A 20,095-nucleotide genomic window follows, 5' to 3' on the forward strand; every position below is an offset into this window, starting at 1 on the left:
GGCGAGTCAGATCTTCCACATGATGGAGGCCGAGAGGGTCAGAAAACACTTGAAGGAGGAGCTTGACAAGGCTAAAAAGATGAAGCTTTCCTTTGACAAAACTGTGACACAGATTAATGCAAAGTGGAAAAGCCAGTGGTTTGCTAGACAGAAGGAGGTTGCCGCCGAGCTGAAAACTCTGCAGCAGGACTCTGAGAAGAAGGTGAGCAAGGTCATTCGGGAAACAGCTGAAGAGATCGTCTGCGTCAGAAAGCAAGTGATGGCACTGGTAGAGGAAAGTCAGATGGCGTTAAAGCAAATGCAGACAGTATCACACAAAATGGGGAGGGAAGAGAGGGAAGAGGGAGAAAGAAGAATGTTAGAAGATGGAGGAGAGGGAGGAGACTAAGAGGAAGGAGAGGGTGAAGAGACTGAGGAGGGAGAAGAAAGAAAATGAGCTAAGAGAGGAGAGGGACAGGAAGGAGAAGGAGAAGAAGACAGACCAGACAAAGACCTCCACCCTCCCCAATATGGAGTATTTGTCCTATATTTAGATAAAACCTGAAGTCTGTTTAATAAACGATTCAGGTGTAAATTGTATCATCATTTTTAAAAAAACACAAAATAAGGTGGGTCAATACTAGCATCCTTTGGTGTATCCACTGGAGTGGACAGATGTACTTTCATTCACAGAAACAAGAAAAATGTCACCAAATTGGGACAAAAGTATTTTTAACCCCTGATGTATTTGAAGAATATATTTTGTGCCTCTCTGGTTTTCTAAGCATAAGAGGATTTAACAGTTTTTCCAGGGTTACTTGGTGCATCTAGTCGTCCCTGCATCACTTTGTATTTATGGTGCCATATCTCAAATTGAAAGAGAGACAAAGACAATAATCAACTGGCATTGTGGACATGTTGTTGGGGTGTTTTCATAAAGAACATTGTTGTAAAAAGGCCTGCCTTTCAGAGAAAAGTAAAACAAAACCTAAGTACACAAACCTTCAGTATCCTCTAATAATCCCTGTTGACCTGCACAGAAAGAAAAGCATCATGACACGTGCAGGCAGACAAGTCTTTTCTGTGCTGCTCACCTGATTAGCGCCCACTGAGGCCTCTCTACCTCCACAGTGGCTTTAATAGCAGTGGATTAATGTGGTGTCGCGGCTTCACTCCGTCACAATGGATGTGTGGGCGGCCACACTGGCTGGAAGTGACTGCACGTGCTGCTGCTCAGCTCGCTTTCTTCCTCTACAACACGAGAACAGGGAATTTGCAGTATGAGTAATCTGATTGGCGTGTGTGTGTGTGTGTGTTGTGTATGATAATAATGGATCAATGATTATGTGAAGTGAAAGTAATCTGCATCACAAAAGGCTGACATATTACATGGAGGAGGAAATAAACGTGAGTTCATGCACTGCCCACGTCCGGCTCCATGTTCAGTGAAAGTGTGAGGGTGTGGTGTATGCTACAAACTTGTTCCATTACAAATAAACATTAAATAAATATCAGCTTCCTGCAGTTTCATGCCGAGTTGTGAAACTTTTAATGTTTGATAGCGATGTTTTAATAAGTTTAGCATCGTTCTACTGGAATGCATTATATATATTATGGCCTCCCACATAAATTCAATCAGCAACGTTACAACACAAGTCGTTCCAAAATCAGACATTATTGGATTGTAATGTGTTATCACCTCTTCTGGTGGCCAAAGCTGCAAAGAAAAAGTCTGCAAGACCATGCAGAAATGTTAGTTGGTTGGTTCATCGTTGTTTTTCTTGACAAATTCATTTAAAGACAGTGCTGTTCCCCAGGATTTAAAAGAAAAGGGCAGAGGAAAAGGCTAGTTCATATAAAGGATAAATTAATTTCAGTTATTATCTACACACCGCAATGCAAATGGAAAGCAAATGCTGCAAGTTTTAATTTTTGAAACCTGACTTTAAAAGCTGGGGATTTTGAGATTGTTTATTTTGTTTATCTTAATCTTATCTTAGGACAAATTTAAAGGAATAAAAATGAAAATTCAGTCATTATCTACTCACCTTCATGCGGATGTAAAGTCCGGTGATGTTTCTTAGTCTACAAAGCATTTCTGGAGCTTCACAACAAAACTATTGCAGTGTACTCCTAAACAAGTGAAGAACATGGGGACTGGGGAAAAAAAAACATCTTGCTCGGCTTGCTCAGTCTCCAGAAGCCTGGGAATGCCTATTTGAGTTGGAAAGATGTTATTTACACTCATTTAAAGCCAAAATCTTCACCTGACTTTCTATCCTCATGAGGGCGAGTAGATAATGACTGAATTTTCATTTTTGGGTTTTCATTAAATCAAACCAAAATAAAGTCTCCCAGCTTTAAAAAATGTTATTGCAGAATTCAAAGTCATGTTTAAAAAATGATGACTTAATTTGCTGTAAATGTAAATATCTGTTTTCTCGACTCACAAAGCAGAAACAACAGCAGTGTCTTGTCATGGCTCATTAGTCTCGTGTCTTCAGCATCTCATCAGTTAAAGTGTTGCTGGCTCGTCCTCTGAATCATCCACAGCTTGTATTATTGATATGTTGGCTCAGATATTTAGGTCCCCAATCTGGTCGAATAACAGAACAGAACAAAGACATGTTTCTGGTGGAGTGATGGTCATCTGCGACAAAAAAGAAGCTTCTGCATCTTTAGTTGGATTATTTCTTCTGTTCTTCCTTTGTGCGAGTGTGTCACATTGCAGGTTTTTAGATGTTTTTCTCTTTCTATTCTACTGTATTAACTGTGATTTGTTATGATAAATGTTTTGGTTTTTTGCTGTTAAGTTTCTGGGTTTAGATGTGTTTCCTTAGAGCATTTTTATAAGTGTTAGTGTAGCCAGGATACATAAACTATTAGCTATTTTGCTATGTTTTTATTGTGTTAACCATAATTAACTGATTATAATGAAGTCAGACTTTTTCCTGTTCTTCTCCATAGTGGTATTTTCTCTTTGTGCAAGTGTTTCCTTCTTGTTTGGGTTCTTTGTATTTCAGTTATTCTTCTAAAACTGTTTATTTTAAATAAGGAGCGATGCAGATAAACAGTGGAGGTAGGTCTGTTCAATGAGTGTGTGGGAGGAGGAGAAAGTCATCCCCCCCACCTCCCCACCACCTTCATCCACTCCTCCAGAGTACTTAAACATGTTGTGGTCGTGTGTTTACACTCACTTTTCCCCTCTTTCATGACGGACACCTGATTGAAGCCATCCTACAGTGACATCCCGGTCGCCATGGTGATCCTCCTGCAGCATAGCAACAACCTCAGCACCGGGCACAGCTCCGTGTCGGACCCCGCCTCCGGCGCGCTGAGCCGGGCCGGTCACACCGCGGCGGCCGTCGTCCTCGGGTTCATCCTGGTCCTGGGCTTCCTCGGTAACTTCTTCGTGCTCCTCGTGTTCTCGCGGTTCCCCCGGCTGCAGACCCCCACGAACCTGCTGCTGGTCAACATCAGCGCCAGCGACATGTTGGTCTGCATCTTCGGGACTCCTCTCAGCTTCGCGGCCAGCGTGAGAGGCAGGTGGCTGACCGGGTCCTACGGGTGCCGGTGGTATGGTTTCTCAAACGCGCTTTTCGGTGAGTGAGTGATGGTTGCAGGACCTCCAACATGGGCTTTTGTGGACTGTCAGGGATCTGTGTACATGCTTTTTTAAAGTATGTCTTAGAATAACAGAGCAGTGATTGAGGAAACTTACTCGAGTGACCTAAAAGAAGCAATACCACTGTGCAGTGTTGGAAAAAGTAACCAGATTGACATACTTGATTAAAAAATAAAGATAATGTGTTAAAGTATTATTTTGGTAGAAGTTAAAGACACCCATATGAATAGTACTTGAGAAAAAGTCTTAAATAATTTGATATTATGTATTTAAGTGTCAAAAGTAATTTTCTGGCAATATTAAAAGTATAAGCAAAAGTAAATTATACATATATTTTAATATATATTGTATACTATGGGTTGACCGATTATCGGCCTCACAATTTATCAGATCTAATAATATATGTATTTTTATATCAAATGAATTACACTACTCAAAATTAGTTATTAGATATACAATAAAAGTCCAATTAAATTGCTTAATTTCTGGGGACCAAAAATATTCACAAAACACAGAATAAACAATCAAGTGTCCCTAATTTAATTTAATATCCCTAATTTTGAGCAGTATGATTTAAAAATGCACTTATTTGGCTCTGATGCAGCATGTAATCTGCAAATGAACTAGTAACTAAAGCTATCAAATGGATGTAGTGGAGTAAAAAGTACAATATTTGCCTCTGAACTGTAGTGGAGTGTGTATAAAATGGAAATACTCAAGTAAAGTACAAGGATCTCAAAATTGTACAGTAAAAAGTACAGTACTTGAGTAAATGTACTTAGTTACATTCCATTGCTGCCACTGTAGGAATACTCTTTAAGTCATGCATTCAAAATGTTATTAAAAAGAAATTAGAAAGTTATTAGTGTTAAAATCTAGGCTATTTAAAGTACCACAAGTAAAAGCACTCATTACTCATTCATACTGTATATACATTTATAATGCAGAACAAACAAGAGTTCTGCATTATAAATGTATATACAGTATGATTATCAAAACTTATGCAACTACTCTTATGCAGCATTTTAATGTTACAGCTAGTTAAGGTCAAACTAATTTGAACTAGGCCAGTTTATATATCATGTTATGATGTTTAATCGATGACAATGCCTTTGATTTTATAGGTTGATAAGATGTTTTTGATTTAAAATCTTCTTTAAAATAAATTTTTACCCACAGCTGTCAGATAAATGTAGTGGAGTAAAAAACTAAAATATTTCCTTATGAATTGGAGTCATTTGATCAGAAAAACAGTCTAATAAATGATGATGTAAATGTTCTTTACTTTGTTGTGATGTCTCTCTCTCTGCCAGGTATAGTATCTTTGGTGTCTCTCTCCCTGCTGTCCCTGGAGCGATACTCTGTGGTGCTCCGCAGCACTCAGCCCGACTCCTCTCAGTACCGCAGGGCCAGGCTCGCTGTCGCCGCCTCCTGGTTCTACTCGCTACTCTGGACTCTGCCGCCACTGCTGGGCTGGAGCAGGTCTGCACTGTCCTAACTAACATCATTTATTTATTCAGTCTGATGATGCTAAAACTTAATAAAAACTTAGAAGTGAGCACTTTAAGATGAGAAACATATCATGAACTACAACTTCATAATATGAAATCAAAGCATGTGTTGTGTGTTTTTATGGAGCAGCTACGGGCCGGAGGGTCCCGGCACCATCTGTTCGGTCCAGTGGCACCAGCACTCAGCCACAGCTCGCTCCTACGTCAGCTGTCTGTTCATCTTCTGCCTGCTCCTGCCGCTCCTGCTCATGATCTTCTGCTACGGGAGGATCCTGCTGGCTCTGCGAGCGGTGGCGAGGCAGGTGAGCAGACAGCACACATGACCTCTGACCTCTGAGGCCTTGTTCACATATTTTCAGATATCTTTTCTAAACAGATACTTTCCACCTCCATTTAAAAAAAGAGTTTCTGTCTGCACAAACTTCATCTTAAAAAATATCTCTGTAATCAAAAGAACAAAATACAATTTCAAAGCATGAAAATGTTAAAAATATTTGTATACGTGTGGACAAGGCCTGTGTTATCTGTGACTTCTAATTCTGCCATTCAGAAATTCCACCAGTGTGTGTGAAAGAGTGTGTGGTGGTGTGTCTGTAGGTCAAAAGGATCAACCCGTCCTCAGCTGAACGGAGAGAAGGCCGTGTCCTTATTATGGTGGTCTCCATGGTGACATGCTACATATTGTGCTGGATGCCATACGGTGTCGTGGCATTGCTCGCTTCCTTTGGACGGCCCGGCGCGTTGCGGCCTGCTGCCAGTTTGATCCCCTCCCTGCTGGCGAAGACCAGCACTGTCCTCAACCCTGTTGTTTATGTGCTGCTCAACAACCAGGTAACAACACATCCCCAAACAACCAGAGGGGGATGTGTGCCTTAGTTAGAGTGGGTTGTCCAGTAGCTCAGGAGGTAGAGTGGGTTGTCGCTGGTTCGATCCCCGGCTAGTAGTAGTAGTAGTAGTGCTACGGCTGTGGCTCAAGAGGTAGAGTGGGTTGCCCATTAATCAGAATGTCCATCCCCAGCTAGTAGTAGTAGTAGTAGCACTAGTAGTGGTAGTAGGCTGTGGCTCAGGAGGTAGAGTGGGTTGTCAAGTAATTAGAAGGCTGCTGCTTCAGCTAGTAGTAATAGCAGTCACAGTATTAGCAGTAGTAGTAGTAGAAGGGTAGAGGTAAAGTGGGTTGTCCAGTAATTGGAAGGTTGATCCCCGGCTAGTAATAACAGCAGCAGCAGTAGTCAAATTTCCAAACAATTATTAGCCTCTCTTTCACGATACATATTTTCCTCAACAATAAGGTCCCACGTGGTCCACCAGAAGCAGAGGGACTTTGCCTCTCTATTATATCCCACCTCTTGTCAAGAATTAGCTGTATCATAATAATTCTGCTGCCTCAACCTCCTCCATTTGTGTCTCTCAGTTCTCCAGGTGTTTCCTGTACATGATCAGGTGCAGCTCAGAAGCTCCGCCCACTCCGGTACACCACAGACTACCCAGCAGCAGGGGGGTGTGGCTTCACACTCCCAACCTGGCAACACAGGAAGAAAAGACAGTGCCTGCCACGTTCCCATCCAGAGACCAGCGGCCCACACTGGTGCTAGTGGCTCAATATGCAACATAGAACTGTTTTTTTAAAGAGTCAGCAGCCCACTCCATGTTTTATTTTAAGAAAAAAAGACAAGTTTGACTAAATTTAACTTTGGTAACTGTCCCTCTCTCTCACAAGGGCAACCAGGTTATTATGAGTTGTGTCTCTGCACCACAAGAGGGCGCTCTGACTCAGCTGACTGTTAAACATGCATTGATTTAAAGCAGTATGATGCAGAGGAGTGTGTGACTGAATAACTGGTGAACAAAATATCTAAACATCATAAAGGTGACATTTAGACTTTTTTTTTTTATTTGTGTTCAACAATATACAACATTTAAAAAGCCTCAATTCAGAGTAAACAACTTTACATTCCTGAATGAATGGTCGACACCAAAATAAACATACGTCTTCAAAAATATACAGTCATTATGCTTCATGAACACTGACTGAACTCTCAGTAAGTGTAGGACTGGTCTAAAGACACATTCACATTTGTGGTGAATCATAACAACTTACAGACATGTTGAAATACTTTCAGGTACGAGGTGAGAGGACGTGTCAAAATGCAGTGTAATACTGTCGGTCCACCGTGGAGGAGACGTGAGAAGCAGCAAACTTCCTCAAGCAGGTAGTTCACGTGCGATTTTAGAGCTGAGATATCAACACCAAACCACCGTAATGAGTCCGTATTTTAAACACTCCACCTGTGTACAGACATTACCACTGCACACAAGTCTTACAAACAATTCAAAAATACACATGAAACACTTTAAAAACTTTCCTGCGAGGATCAATTACTGGAAGTCCATGTTTAAGGTGCATCCATATCGTGGAACAGTTTCATTTAACTGGGGTGCGGAGCATCTGTTGCTTTCAAACTCTGAGGAGAGGAAAGACAAAATGTTCACTTACGATGGGAAATATCATCAAGAGAAAAAAAGAAACCTAAAAGATCATCTGCATGACTGGAGCTCAGGAGGGGCAAGTGGGAAATGTTTTTTGTGACACCTAAGTCAATAATTAAAGATGGATTTACTGTGTAGCAGTCCAATTGTTTGACTTGTTATTTTTCTTTGTTTGGGCTGATTTTCCCTCATGACTAATCACAGGGGATTCAGAGCACCTGTGCACAGGTGGGGAGACTGACTCCTGATCTGAGGAGTGGAAGCAGCTTGGGGCATTTCCCTCCCAGCCAATCAGGGTGTGACGACACCCTGGCTGTGTCCAAATTCAGGGGCTGCAGCCTTCAAGGACGCGGCCTTTGCGGCCCACGGAGGCCGGGTCCTTCGGAGAGACCTTGAAGGCCGCGTCCACCGTTGTTAAATGGGACGGTCCAGCCTTCGGAGTATTTCCTGGTTGCGTTACCAGGTGTTCATGCATTAAAGTCTGTTTTGGTTCAAATCTATGAAACGTGTACATTTATTTATGTGTGAACAATGTGTCAAATCTAAATTGAATTATCAACATTACAAAATAAACATTAACCCATTGGTGAATAACAACTATATTTACCATAGCAGTACCAGCGTCACGTATTTTAACTGAAAGTTAAACTTTGGAGGTTTTATAGTCTCTTGAAGTTTAACATATCTGGCGTTGGATGTTCAAATGAGTAAAAACCGAGTATAAACCCATTACTTAAATTTAAATGTCATGTCTGCGCCACTTGATGTCGCCATTTTCTCTTGCTTCCTCTTCTGTTTCGGGACTGAGCAGCGGTGCGCAAAGGATCTTGGGATATGTGAGGCCGCGAAGGACAGTAGCGGTGCGTCCTCCTAAACGAGGGTGGGGAAGGCTGCATTTGTGGGCTGCATGTGGAGCAACCTTCGAATTTGGACAGCCTTCGCGCAGCGTTGTGACGTAATTGGCCTTCAAATGCGCCCTTCGTGGGCTGCAGCCCCTGAATTTGGACACAGCCTCTGTTTGAAAGGCTTAAAAGAGGTGGGGAATGGCACACCGGTGGCTCTCACGGTCATACTGAATCTGCCCCATGCTTTTTTTTTGGGAACCCTTTAAAACACAGGCCCCTTTACACCTTCAGTTTACTATTTTATTTCCCTGGGGCCTGTAGAAGAGGCATTTATTTATTGTACCCAAAATAGGCATTTATTTATTATACGCAAAGGAGGCATTTGTTCATTTATGGGTTTATTGTCCTAGTAGTGGACATTGGGCATTCCCCTAGTTATGTTTCTTGTTTATATTTTTAAGTAGGTTGGGCTGGCCTGTAGGAAATTTACAGCCAGTACCATCACAACTGTATATGGCGACAGAGATACCACATTGGATACTGCAATGACTTTGATTGATAAGCTTGTGCTTTCTCCGGTGGTGATTTCTGAGAGTAAATACAACATTTTGGAAGTCAAAGAAAGGTTGAGAACTAAAAACACACATCTAACAAAGCCATTCTCATTGAAACTGTTTGTGCGCTGCGATAGCTGCTCTCTATCAAAATATGGATTAAACAAAGTAGCAAACCAGACCTCTCTCTTCTTTCCCATCTCTGATGAAAAGTGCACACATGCAATACTGATTGAATACGGACATGAAGGCTGGTGACATGTCACAACGCTGAAGCGCTGTTTGACAAAGATGGATGGAAAAGTTTTTACACGCCAACATCCTTATTTTTAACACGCGTTATTAACGCGCGTTCCTCTTTCCAGCATTGTGTTGGAAAGAGGAAAACCTTAGCATGACCACACAGGTGTCATATTTCCATCTCGGCCGGTAAACATCCGTGACTACTGTCGAGTCATTTGGCATCAGAATGACTGAGTGTTCCCTCTCCCACAGAAGACAAAAGATATTGTTAGTGGGTTTTTTTGTCCAGTGTGAAAGGGGGAATTAATATTATAAACATTAAAGTATGTCTAGGTGTCATTAGTTACAGTTAATGCTAAGTAAAAAAAAAAAAGTTTTTATAAAAGCTTTATGTTAATTTAATATGAAACAATGGAATTAAATAAAATTAAAAAATAATATTTTCGAGTTAAATAATTTTTGGATGTGTGGGGATGTAATGAACAATTCAGATAATGAATTCAGTCACACTCGCAGGTTCCAGCTCATCAAATGTGAGGATTTGCCGCTTTTCTGTTTAATGTCAGTGAATTGCATGAATTTGGGGAATGTCTCATTTAACTCATGATGAGCTTTAAGTAATTAATACACTGAAAAACAATCAGTGAGATTCTGTTCTTTTTCAGATCAGTTTTATTTAACCTCACCTGCGAGTAGTTGAATGGAGACGCCATGGGCTCTTGTCTTGTGTAGTCAGGCGGGTTGGCGTGGGGGTCGTAGCCCAGGCGAGCCAGCATGGGGGCGATTTCAGCCATGTCACTCAACACGTCAGAGGGAATGTGCCCGACCCAATTGGAGAGGGCGTCCGTGTTCACCGGCTTCATCACCTGGTCTGTGGAGCGCTCCACCCTGCAAACACACAATCACACACATGGTCAGTTTAATATTTCTAACTGGCTACTCAGGAGTCTCAAAGCTATGGAAGATTACAAATGCCTAAATTAAAACAAATCAAATAAAGATATATTTAATACTTTTAAAACAATACACATCAATACACCACATTTTGTGATAATTAGGAGGTTAAAAAGCATTTGTGTGAGTAATATTGTGCCAACTGTTGCATAACTTATCAAAATGAGGATTTTAATTCCCCCAGATTGTGGCCTAATTCCTTCAAATACACGCCAGGTTTGGGTTTTACGGTTGGAAGCAGCCAGATTCCCATCAAATCGGCAGAGCTCAACTTCAATCATGACAAATAACTGGAGCAAAACAAATTAAAGTTTATAAGCTTTACTTGACCTTAAAAGTTTGGCTGCTTCATACGAAAACTGTGGCTGAACGCAGGCTCAAATACGTGACGTGTTGAAATCTGCTTCACAACCCTTACTGCATTTCAATTCATGTTCAGTTTTTATGGCTCATTATTAATGTTGGTTGTTTTTAGACATTAAATATATCAATAGGAAATAAAGGCTTTCACGAAACTTGAATAAATACATTTTTACAATTTACAATTTTTCCTTCTTGTCAGAACATTTTATTAACTCTCAGGGTTTTTTTTCTATAGGTCTGTTAAAGACTTTTTGGGTAGTTTAAGTTGCATTTGGGGTGATTAAAGTATTTTTACATTACTGGCTACAACCTTGTTTAGGTTGTACAACTTTGAGTCTATAAGGCACATTAAGATATTTTCGGCTGCTAAAATCTGCTGTGATGACACAAACTGTTTAGCCCTTTCAAACATCAATGATGAACGTCAGACAAATGAGTTTCTTTCAAGCCTCCACAGTCAACAATCATAGACAGAAAAATCCAATTCACAAGAGATTAAAACTGAAATGATCCGTCCATTAATCAATTAGTATATCCACAGAAAAGTAATCAGCAACAATTCTGATAATCGATTAATCGGGGTTTTGGATTGTGGGTTGGACATAAAGAGCTGATATGAATATTTCACTTTGAGCTTGAGGAAATCATGATTAGCGTTTTCTAACATTTTATAAACTAAATGAATCGAGAAAATAATCATCAGATAAATAGATAATGGAAATAGTTACTGGCAGTTCTGGAAGAGGCAGATACACCGGTTTGTCCACTAACTGTCTCTTCAAAGACAAGAAGACACTGCAGCTACATGACATGTTGTGTTATGAGGCTATTGTTTCCCATAACAATATAAGCCTTGAGGCCTGTTCTCTGAGGGTTCATCAAAATTAAAACAAACTCCAAACTCAAATTCCTCTCCATGTTTTTATTCATCAAACTTTCACACAGGTCTGCAACTTGTAGTGTGAGCGATCTCAACTTTTGTTCTTGTAAAACTTCATACAAGGAAGTCACCAGCTGCAGTAGAGGAACACAAACTGCATTGTCTGATAACACAAACCCCAGGATGTGATAGCCCTGATTAACGTGAGCCTTCACTCAGATCCCTCTTGTGCATAGGACGAGTAAAAATAGAATATCTTTTAGATTGATCAATAGTTTTAAATTACATGTACTGCCTGTCTTTCACCCACATCCTGTCACATAACTGAAGACAAATGACATGAAAACAGTAAAACCCTGAAGAAGATACTGGCCAAAATGTAAATGGATGGTAAGATTAATAAGTAAAGACTATATGTCTTCAGCACTTACTGTATCCAGTATATTATGTTACATAAGATCTTTATATAGATTTTACAGTCATTAACAAGCTGCACAGGTGTAAGAAAAGCCTGACAGCTCATGAATGTGTTTAGTTGACTGATAGACAGAGATGTGCGACATGTGAGAATCACAGCTGCCTCTTAAACAGTGGAGCTGGGCATTAAGGGGCATTTCTGCTAATTAAATGATTAGTCTTTGACAATCAGGCTGATGTGTGAAATTTAAAATGTGCTCGGGATATTTTAAAAGGCATTCTATGCAGGATTTGTCAGTTGCTGTTTTTTTTAATTCCCAAACATGTATGGGATATATCATCAACTGTGAACAAACTGTTGTTATTGACTCTGAGAACCTTAGGATGCCTTCATGAACCAATCTGAATTAAGACAACGTTAAAAACATTTACGACAACTGAATTTGAAAAGAAAATTAGAAAAAAATCACAATGAAAGAAAAACAAAATAACTGTTGATGCATCAGAGGCCAATCTAAAATGGGTGAGAATGAGGTGCATAAAAGGTTTCTTACCAAAATAAAATGCAAATATTTCAAGGCCTGCAGAACTGAACTGAAGGCAAACATGCTATATGTGTCTATGTATTCAACCATTTCAGCATGCAGATAGTTTAAGGATAGTGTGCTGAGGTTAGAGAGACATGCTTCTGAAACTTCTGCCACCACCACAAGTGAAGTGAAAAGAATTGTGTGAATGTCAGTGTGAACACACATTTGAAAAACTAGCCTGAAAACCTCAGCACATAAAACTGAAACCAACTGCATGGCTAGATAGCACTGGAGCGTTGAGATAAGCTTGGTGCACACACACACATACACACACTTCAAATACTCACTTGGACAGAGACACGCCACCAGCTTTTCCAATCAGCTCTTCGTGGTGCAACACTGATGGGTCCCACTGCAGCTCTAGGAAGTGAAGCAACTTCCTCATTTCCTCCTCTGTGTTAAGGACGAGCTGCTCGTAGCGGACGGGCAAACATCTGGTCTCCCCAGCTGCCTGACACTGGCTGAACATGGTCTCCACGGCGCTGCTCCACTTGGTCAGACAGTCCCGGTAGCTGGTCAGGTCGAAGCCAGAGATGGTCACCTGTGAGTGGAGAGATAATATAAACACAGGAGACCAATCACGACAGAGTTAACACAGAGTGGAAAATAATTTGGTCACAATGTGTCACCAGTACCAACGTGTTAAGTGGTTAGCAAGCATAAGCCCCTGAGGAAGTTTGTCTGCCTGCAGCCTGCAGATAAAAAAAAGAAACACAGCGTACCTTCCGTGATATCATGGAGTGGACGGTCGCCCGTCCGTCTCTTAGCATGAGCACAAATTTGGCTTTAGGGAAGATGCGAGACAGATATGAGAGAGACTTCAGGGCGAAGGGATCCTTGTTGCAAAGGCGAGGTGCAGGCTCCCCGTGGCCAACTATCACCTGAAACACATATAAAGAAATAGTGAATATAACAAGAAAAAACGCCTGAGCTGTTACATGCAAACAATTCCCTCTTCATATTCAGGATTCCAAGATCTTTAATATTCATATTGAGAGGCCAAATATAAATGTGTCACTAATAATAAGAGGAATGAACACTTATCCTATTTAAGAGAAACATGAATATTTCACCCAAGATAGACTGGTTATTACCCCATATACTGAGACATTTACACAAATTACTTTGTTTAGCAACAGTCTGACAACATTTCAACAAGTTGGCAAATACATTTGGTCTGTAATAGTGTTGTCACGATACTGGAATTTCACACATTGACACAACACCCCGAAAAATATCGATATTCAATACTATGGTTGATACCACGGGGTAAAACTGACATCATTGAGGGCTTAAAATTCAAAATAAGTATACCCAGGTTTGTGTACTGTGTGTCAAGAACATCAGCAAGTTAACGTGGGTTGATATGTGGGATATGTGGGCACTACAGGGGTGCATGTGTAAACTCACTAGTGTGTAGAAAAGACAGTTTTGCCCTGGGCCCAGCCAAGAAAAAAATCTACAATAGCTTTAAGTTAACGTCTGTGTGTAAACACATCACGCTAAAGCTGGAACATGCCTTCAACACCCAAGAACATCAGCTCACCTCCAACAGGAATGCTCTGACTGCTGAGTCCAACACCTGGTCAGTGACGCCGGCCTCGTCCAGTCGTATCCTCTCCTTCACAGAGCGGCTCCAGGTGGCCCGCATGGCTAATAGGCGAGGGATCACTCGGGTCTCTTCACCACAACGCACATGATTGTGGGCGTCCAGCATGACACGCATCAGCGTAGTGCCGCTCCTGGGAAAGCCGCCGATGAAGATGAGGGGCGTGTCTTCAGGGAAGTGTTCGGTCAGGGATAAGCTCTGATTGGCTGAGCCCAGGTTGAGCTCCATCCACCGATACCGATGGCTTTTTCGAGGGCACTCGATCCCGCTCATGCCCAGGTAGACCAGAGAGGCGGAGCAGAGGAGCACGCAGCCCAGCAGAAAGCTCGATCTGGTGTTCCTCATTGTTGCTGGGTGTATTTGGGATTCAGATTCATAAAACAATAATCAGGGGCACCTGAGGAGGCTGCCTGCTGGAGATGTGAACGTATCTGTTTTTTAAATTTCAGCGAAGGTCAGTTCAAGACTGGACAATGAGGAAAGACAGCTGAGGTGATGCTGAAGAAGGCCTGACAGAGGCCAGGAGGGTAGAGTCAGGTCTTTATCTTCAGGTGTGGGCTGGGGAGAGTCCTCACTCCTCTGAAGCTCCTAAGCCCTGGTGTCGAAGAGCAGGATCCAGGCCCGCTGCGCTCCACAGCCAGCGACGTCTCTTATACATCGTTCCTACCTAAAACAAGAGAAGAACATGTCTCAGTAAGAACTGCACCAGAATCAGTTTATTTTGCTTTCAAACAAACAGAATGAGATTTTTTCCCAAGCACTATATCACAACCTGCAGTGTAACAAAAAATATAAATAATCATAATTTAAAATGTCCAAACATTAGCTACTGCCCTGCAGGAGTGAGTTATTATCAGCAAGCAGCAGGGTATGATGGTTTGCCAAGAACACTTGAACACCCTTTCAGAGCTGCTGAAATTCATCCAGTTTTTGTTCTCAAAGCAACTATTTTGCATCTTTCCTCTGGGGAGCCACTAATTTTTGAGCAATATCAAAGTTCACTGTGGCACATAGCGCACACACACTCTCAGGCAGTCTGAAGCCACTAATTACAGCTTTCTCATGTTTGTATTCACACCGGCAGTTTCTGCCACACTGAAACGCAACGCAGTTTGTTTAGCGTCAGATTACTATTGACTAAGTGAGCTGTCCTTCAACTTCCCTGTTTCTCTTCTGCAATGTACGCCACACCATCAATTTCAACAACGTAAGCTTGCCTCCAATTCCTCTTTTTAGCACACGGCAAACTAAAAAACAAAAACTTGCAAAAAAAAAATACTGATTTCAGCGAATACTGATGTCACTCCAGTGTTTGAATTACTTTTATAGGCACATGACAGCTCTGAAACAAAATCTCAACTCAAACAGCAGCTTCACTGACAGTTTTTCTTCTTACAGAAGCTCCATGCAAATATGGAATATGTCTCCCTTTCTAGGAGGTATTCTGGGATCCATCTTATCCCTCTGAATGAGGAGGAAGCCTGCCTGACATCTGGATGCCACGTGGGGAACACTCCTTTCACTGTGCTGGAGTAACTCGCCTGTAAAATTCTGTCCAATGATCAAAGCAAATAGAAAAAACAGCTGGAAATGAGGACATCACGTCGGCCTGGCTAGGATACTTAGGTGCTGCCTTAAGCCACGCTAAGCCCGGCGGTATCCACAAGCTTTACATGTAATTCTAATGCATTTCCATGCAGAGATTAAGCCACTTGGAGTTTGGAAAGAATTAGGCCAGCGGTTTAAGATGAGCCTTGCTGCTTTTTTTTCTCTCCAAGTGCTTTTTCTCTTTAAAGGGGTGGTACACCCAATTTAAGAAACAAAGTGTACTTTCTCACTTTAAGGCTGCAACTAATTGCCAGTTAGTTTTTTTAATAAATCATTTGCTCTACAAAATGTTGAAAAACACTGTGCTCATAATAATAAATAAATAAAACAAATTAACGCTCATAATAATTCTTTTAGGACAAAGACAAGCAGCAGATCTTAAAGAATTAAGATGCTGGAAACGATGGCTAAAATGCTAAATCGATAATAAATACATTTCCTGATTACTTCTTTCACCATCGATTAATCAATTAGTTGTTTCAGCTTCGTCTCGCTTATCTTTGGTGTTAGCTGAGCATGCAGATGGTTCGGCTTTATTTGCCCAGATAGGTTTTCAGATATCTGTCACTGATGTTTTTGCCTCCACCTGACAACAATAATGTTGAATTTAACTGTCTATTTGTGGTGCTCAAAGCATTTCAAAATAACATAACAAGGAAGTAGCTCCAATGAAAACTGTACAGCAGCGATACCCTGTTTCTAGTTAGATGTTGCACTTCTGTCAATACTGTGACACAAACACATTCTGTTCACCCCAGAGGCTGAAATATCAGAGACAGATGTCTGGACCAATAGATCCAAGCCCAGCTAGACACTACAAAAGTAGTTTCTGCAAACACTCGCAGTGGACGCTCACTCTGATGAATTCAAGGATCGACCTTGAGAAGGCCCACAACGTTTGCTGATCAGGGACAAGCCAACAAACAAGTCTATAATAAGCAGAAACCAGTGAACTGTGATCACAGCCAGTCTGGAGATGGAAGTTGAGGTGGCTGGCAATAAAGCAGAAAGCTGACACATTGGACTAAAAGGTTGTGACTCAAAGCCAGCGTCACCTCCTTACAGTTCACAGGAGGGAACACTGACTTCCTGCCAAAGAGGAGGTCTGACAGGGAGAACTCATCCTACATTTAGCCTGAACTCGGGTTAAAGTGTGAATACATTACAGGCAAGAGCCTGTCCATTCTTGAAGCAGTTTCCTTGAATACTCCCCACTGAATTTATGACTCTTGAACGGTTTTATGTGTACATGTACATCTTTGTGAGCTAATCTTTCTTGATTCTATGCTGCTATGACAGTTTCCCCTCATTTATCCACTTGTGGACATTTTAGTCATTGTATGACCTGAGATGTACATGTGCATGTTTTCTCTGATCTGGCAGGCTGTTTTGTTATACTCTGTTATGTCTATGTGCTTGTTTTTTTGTTATTTTCTTTTGCTGTGTGTGTTGTGAAAAAGGAACATTTCATAAATAATAATAATAATATATATACAGCAACATTAGGTAGAAATTGGCATTTTGTGCAATTTGACAGCCCCCCACAGTTTCTGAGTGCGACACCACTGTCATGAATACAAATCCCAGGTCTGTAACAAATTAGCTGTAATGTAGGTGCTAATCGCAAACAAAACTCATTACTTCGTAACAATGTTTGTGTTGAAAACTTGTATATTGCAGTAAACATGTATCAAACGCTGTGATCCTACCCTCTCACTGAAGTTACATAGTGCAGAAACAAGTGATGGGGGGTGGAGTGGCTGAGACAGAGACACCATTCACCCTGTTACAAGACACTGTACCATCAAAATGATTTTAAAGCTGCTGTTTTAAGGCAAAACAAAGTTACATAATGTTGCTTTAAAAGAGTACATTTTCAGTTACAGCTGTTTCATCATCATAAAATTCCTGCCTTTGTTGCTGTGTTGCACTGATTGTGTGCACATTGTTGAACTCTTTCACCGGCAGGTTTTCTAGAAATCTAAAGCCTCCTTGTTTCTCACAGGAGGGGACAATGACTCTGACTTCCTGCTGAAGGGAAAGCCTGAGAGGGGGTGAAACTTCTGCATTTTCCCTTTATTCTGGAGGATGCCTATCTGCCAGAGTCATGTCCATTATTGAAACTGTTTCACTGAATGAATGTCTTCACCTATCACTCACTTTGTCATATAGTTTTGCATGCTCTCTCAGTGCTGCAGTGAGTGCTTCCTCTCCCTGGCACAAAAAAAAAAAGGTGTTATGTATGAGCTGAAGGTTTATATTCAGTTGCAGCTGCTTCATCGTGAAGACTGTCTGCCTGTTTTGCCGCCTAGAACAAAATATGTGGTGAACCAGGTGCAAAGAAACCAAAGCTACCCCCGCACTCGGTGTTGTGTGTGTGTGTGTGTGTGTGTGTGTGTGTGTGTGTGTGTGTGTGTGTAGAAATAGGATTATTTCACGGCTGCAAAGCGAAGGCCTAGCAGCCACGAACATCTGGCCTGGCTTACAGATGCATCTTGTCTGCAAATATGCACCCGAGGCGGGCGGCCACCACCAGGTGAACGACCTGCTATCAGTCAAACACACCGTGACAGACCAGCAGCCACCTACAGCACACCAGAAGAGCCTGTCGGTGTCTTATCTCCCCCCCTCACACATCTTCACCTTGTGTAAACACTCGTTTAGCTGTCTGTAGGTAGCCAACAGGCGTCGTGAATAAATCGGACCCGTTAAAAATGGTGTTCACTCACCAGCGTCTGTGAGGAAAAAACATGAACCTTGATCCAAAAACAGCTGAAACCAGCAGCTCGCGTGTCCCCGCGGACGCGTCGGTGTTGTCTCTCATGTGAGGAATGTGTCGTCGGAGGTGAACGCGGTGATGTCTGCGCCCTTTAGTCTGTCAGAGACACATAATTACACATCGTGTCGCCGCTGGCTCCACGTAACTTCGCACCGTGAGAAGTGGAGCCGCGTCGACGGAGCGAGAGCCACCGGGCACGAGCGCAGCCAGGCAGAAGAAAGCTGAGCGCTGATTGGTCGGTGAACGTTCCGAATGCTAAAACACAGCTGCTTGGTCGATTCCTATTGGTCGAGCTGTTAAAGGGCAATTCCGCCGCAGTGACAAACCAAGATTATTTATTTATTTTTTTCACACTAGAGGCTAAAATTACTTTACTTCATCGATCGGTATGCTCTCAGTAAAAGCCCACGGGGGAAATTTAATCACAGTGTGGCATTAAGTTGAGGTTAAACCCGCCTCATTTCATTTACCTGCCTTTTCATCAGTTCATCAATTTAGTAACACTTAAAGGTGCATTATGTAGTTTTTGGGAACACATTTTAATCAGAAGAGAATGATCTTTTTATGCCTAAACAACTAAAGAAACACGCTACATTCGTTTTCATGACTGAATGAACTGAATAACCAAACTGACCTTACAGGACAACACAATTTCATACTGTTTTACTTGGCGGACCCTGCCACCAGCTTCAAACAGTGTTCTGGTGACCTTATTTTCCTCTGAGAACAGCTTGTTTATTCTTTATTATTCATTTTGAATTTGAATTTGAATTTTGTCTACAAAAATACATAGGCCCGCTTAAAAAAGAGCAAATCACTGTGACCTCGTGCTAACAACAACAGTCACTTCCTGGTAAAAATCTGACTGTTCACATGGTTTTCTTCCTCCTGACACCTGCCCATTGTTCTGTAAGCTCTTTGGTTCTGATGCAGGATGAGGCTCTTTTTGTTCAGCAGAAAGTGAAAGCCCTGTGAATGTGTTCAGGTCTTCACCGTGCCCTTTTTCCTGTGAGATTTTTCCACATGTATGTCTTAATTTTATATCCAAACTTAAGAAAAAAATAGTGAATGAAATGCTGAGATAACAGCCTACTATATATCTCCTGTTTAAAAGTTGTCAACCAAATACACAGACTTTTATTTTTTTAACAACAACAACAAGTGCACTATGTACTTTTGGGGAAGAAATTTTAATCCGAAGAGAAAGATTTTCATCTTTTACGCCTTAACAAACTAAATGAACAAACTCTTCGCTCTCAGGACTGAATAAACAAACTGATGTGAAAGGACAACACAGTTTCATACTGTTTCACTTTGTCTATATTTGGCGGACCCTGCCACCTTTCTAGCTTCAAACAGTGTTCTGGGGACCTTATTTTCCTCTGTGAACAGCTTGTTTATTCAGTCATGGAAAAAATAAATATGTCTCAGTTTGTTTTATTACTTGTTTTATTATTTTATTGTTTTATTTTTTTTTTTCTCCAAAACTACACAGTGCCGCTTTAAGATCTTCAGACAGATTGTGGCCTCTGTGGAGAACCAAATGTGACCAAATAACATTGGAAAGCCAATAAATAAAACATTAAATAACCACTGAAAATCATGAATAAGTAATGAGATACATCAATAATCTATGAAATGAGTGCGTAAG

The 20,095-nt window shown here is 41.3% G+C and overlaps 2 protein-coding genes across 2 annotated transcripts; one reads left to right on the forward strand and one right to left on the reverse strand.

Moving 5' to 3' along the window:
• Nucleotides 1-3,238: 3,238 nt before the first annotated feature.
• Nucleotides 3,239-6,727, forward strand: LOC141007479 (pinopsin-like). The gene is made up of 5 exons (XM_073479842.1): nt 3,239-3,581; nt 4,918-5,086; nt 5,246-5,417; nt 5,713-5,946; nt 6,527-6,727. Exons 1-5 carry the CDS (start codon nt 3,239-3,241, stop codon nt 6,725-6,727), a joined length of 1,119 nt encoding a protein of 372 aa, XP_073335943.1.
• A 256-nt stretch (nt 6,728-6,983) lies between these two features.
• LOC141007181 (protein-tyrosine sulfotransferase 1-like) lies at nt 6,984-18,612 on the reverse strand. Its single transcript, XM_073479533.1, has 6 exons — nt 18,395-18,612; nt 13,995-14,724; nt 13,171-13,329; nt 12,736-12,989; nt 9,931-10,132; nt 6,984-7,577 (listed from the first exon to the last, which is right to left on the reverse strand). The coding sequence occupies exons 2-6, from the start codon at nt 14,400-14,402 to the stop codon at nt 7,542-7,544; spliced, it is 1,059 nt and encodes a 352-aa protein (XP_073335634.1). The 5' UTR covers nt 14,403-14,724; nt 18,395-18,612; the 3' UTR covers nt 6,984-7,541.
• Between the last annotated feature and the right edge of the window lie 1,483 nt (nt 18,613-20,095).

The sequence above is a fragment of the Pagrus major genome, chromosome 13, assembly GCF_040436345.1.
Source record: "Pagrus major chromosome 13, Pma_NU_1.0".
NCBI classification, from domain to species: Eukaryota; Metazoa; Chordata; class Actinopteri; order Spariformes; family Sparidae; genus Pagrus; species Pagrus major.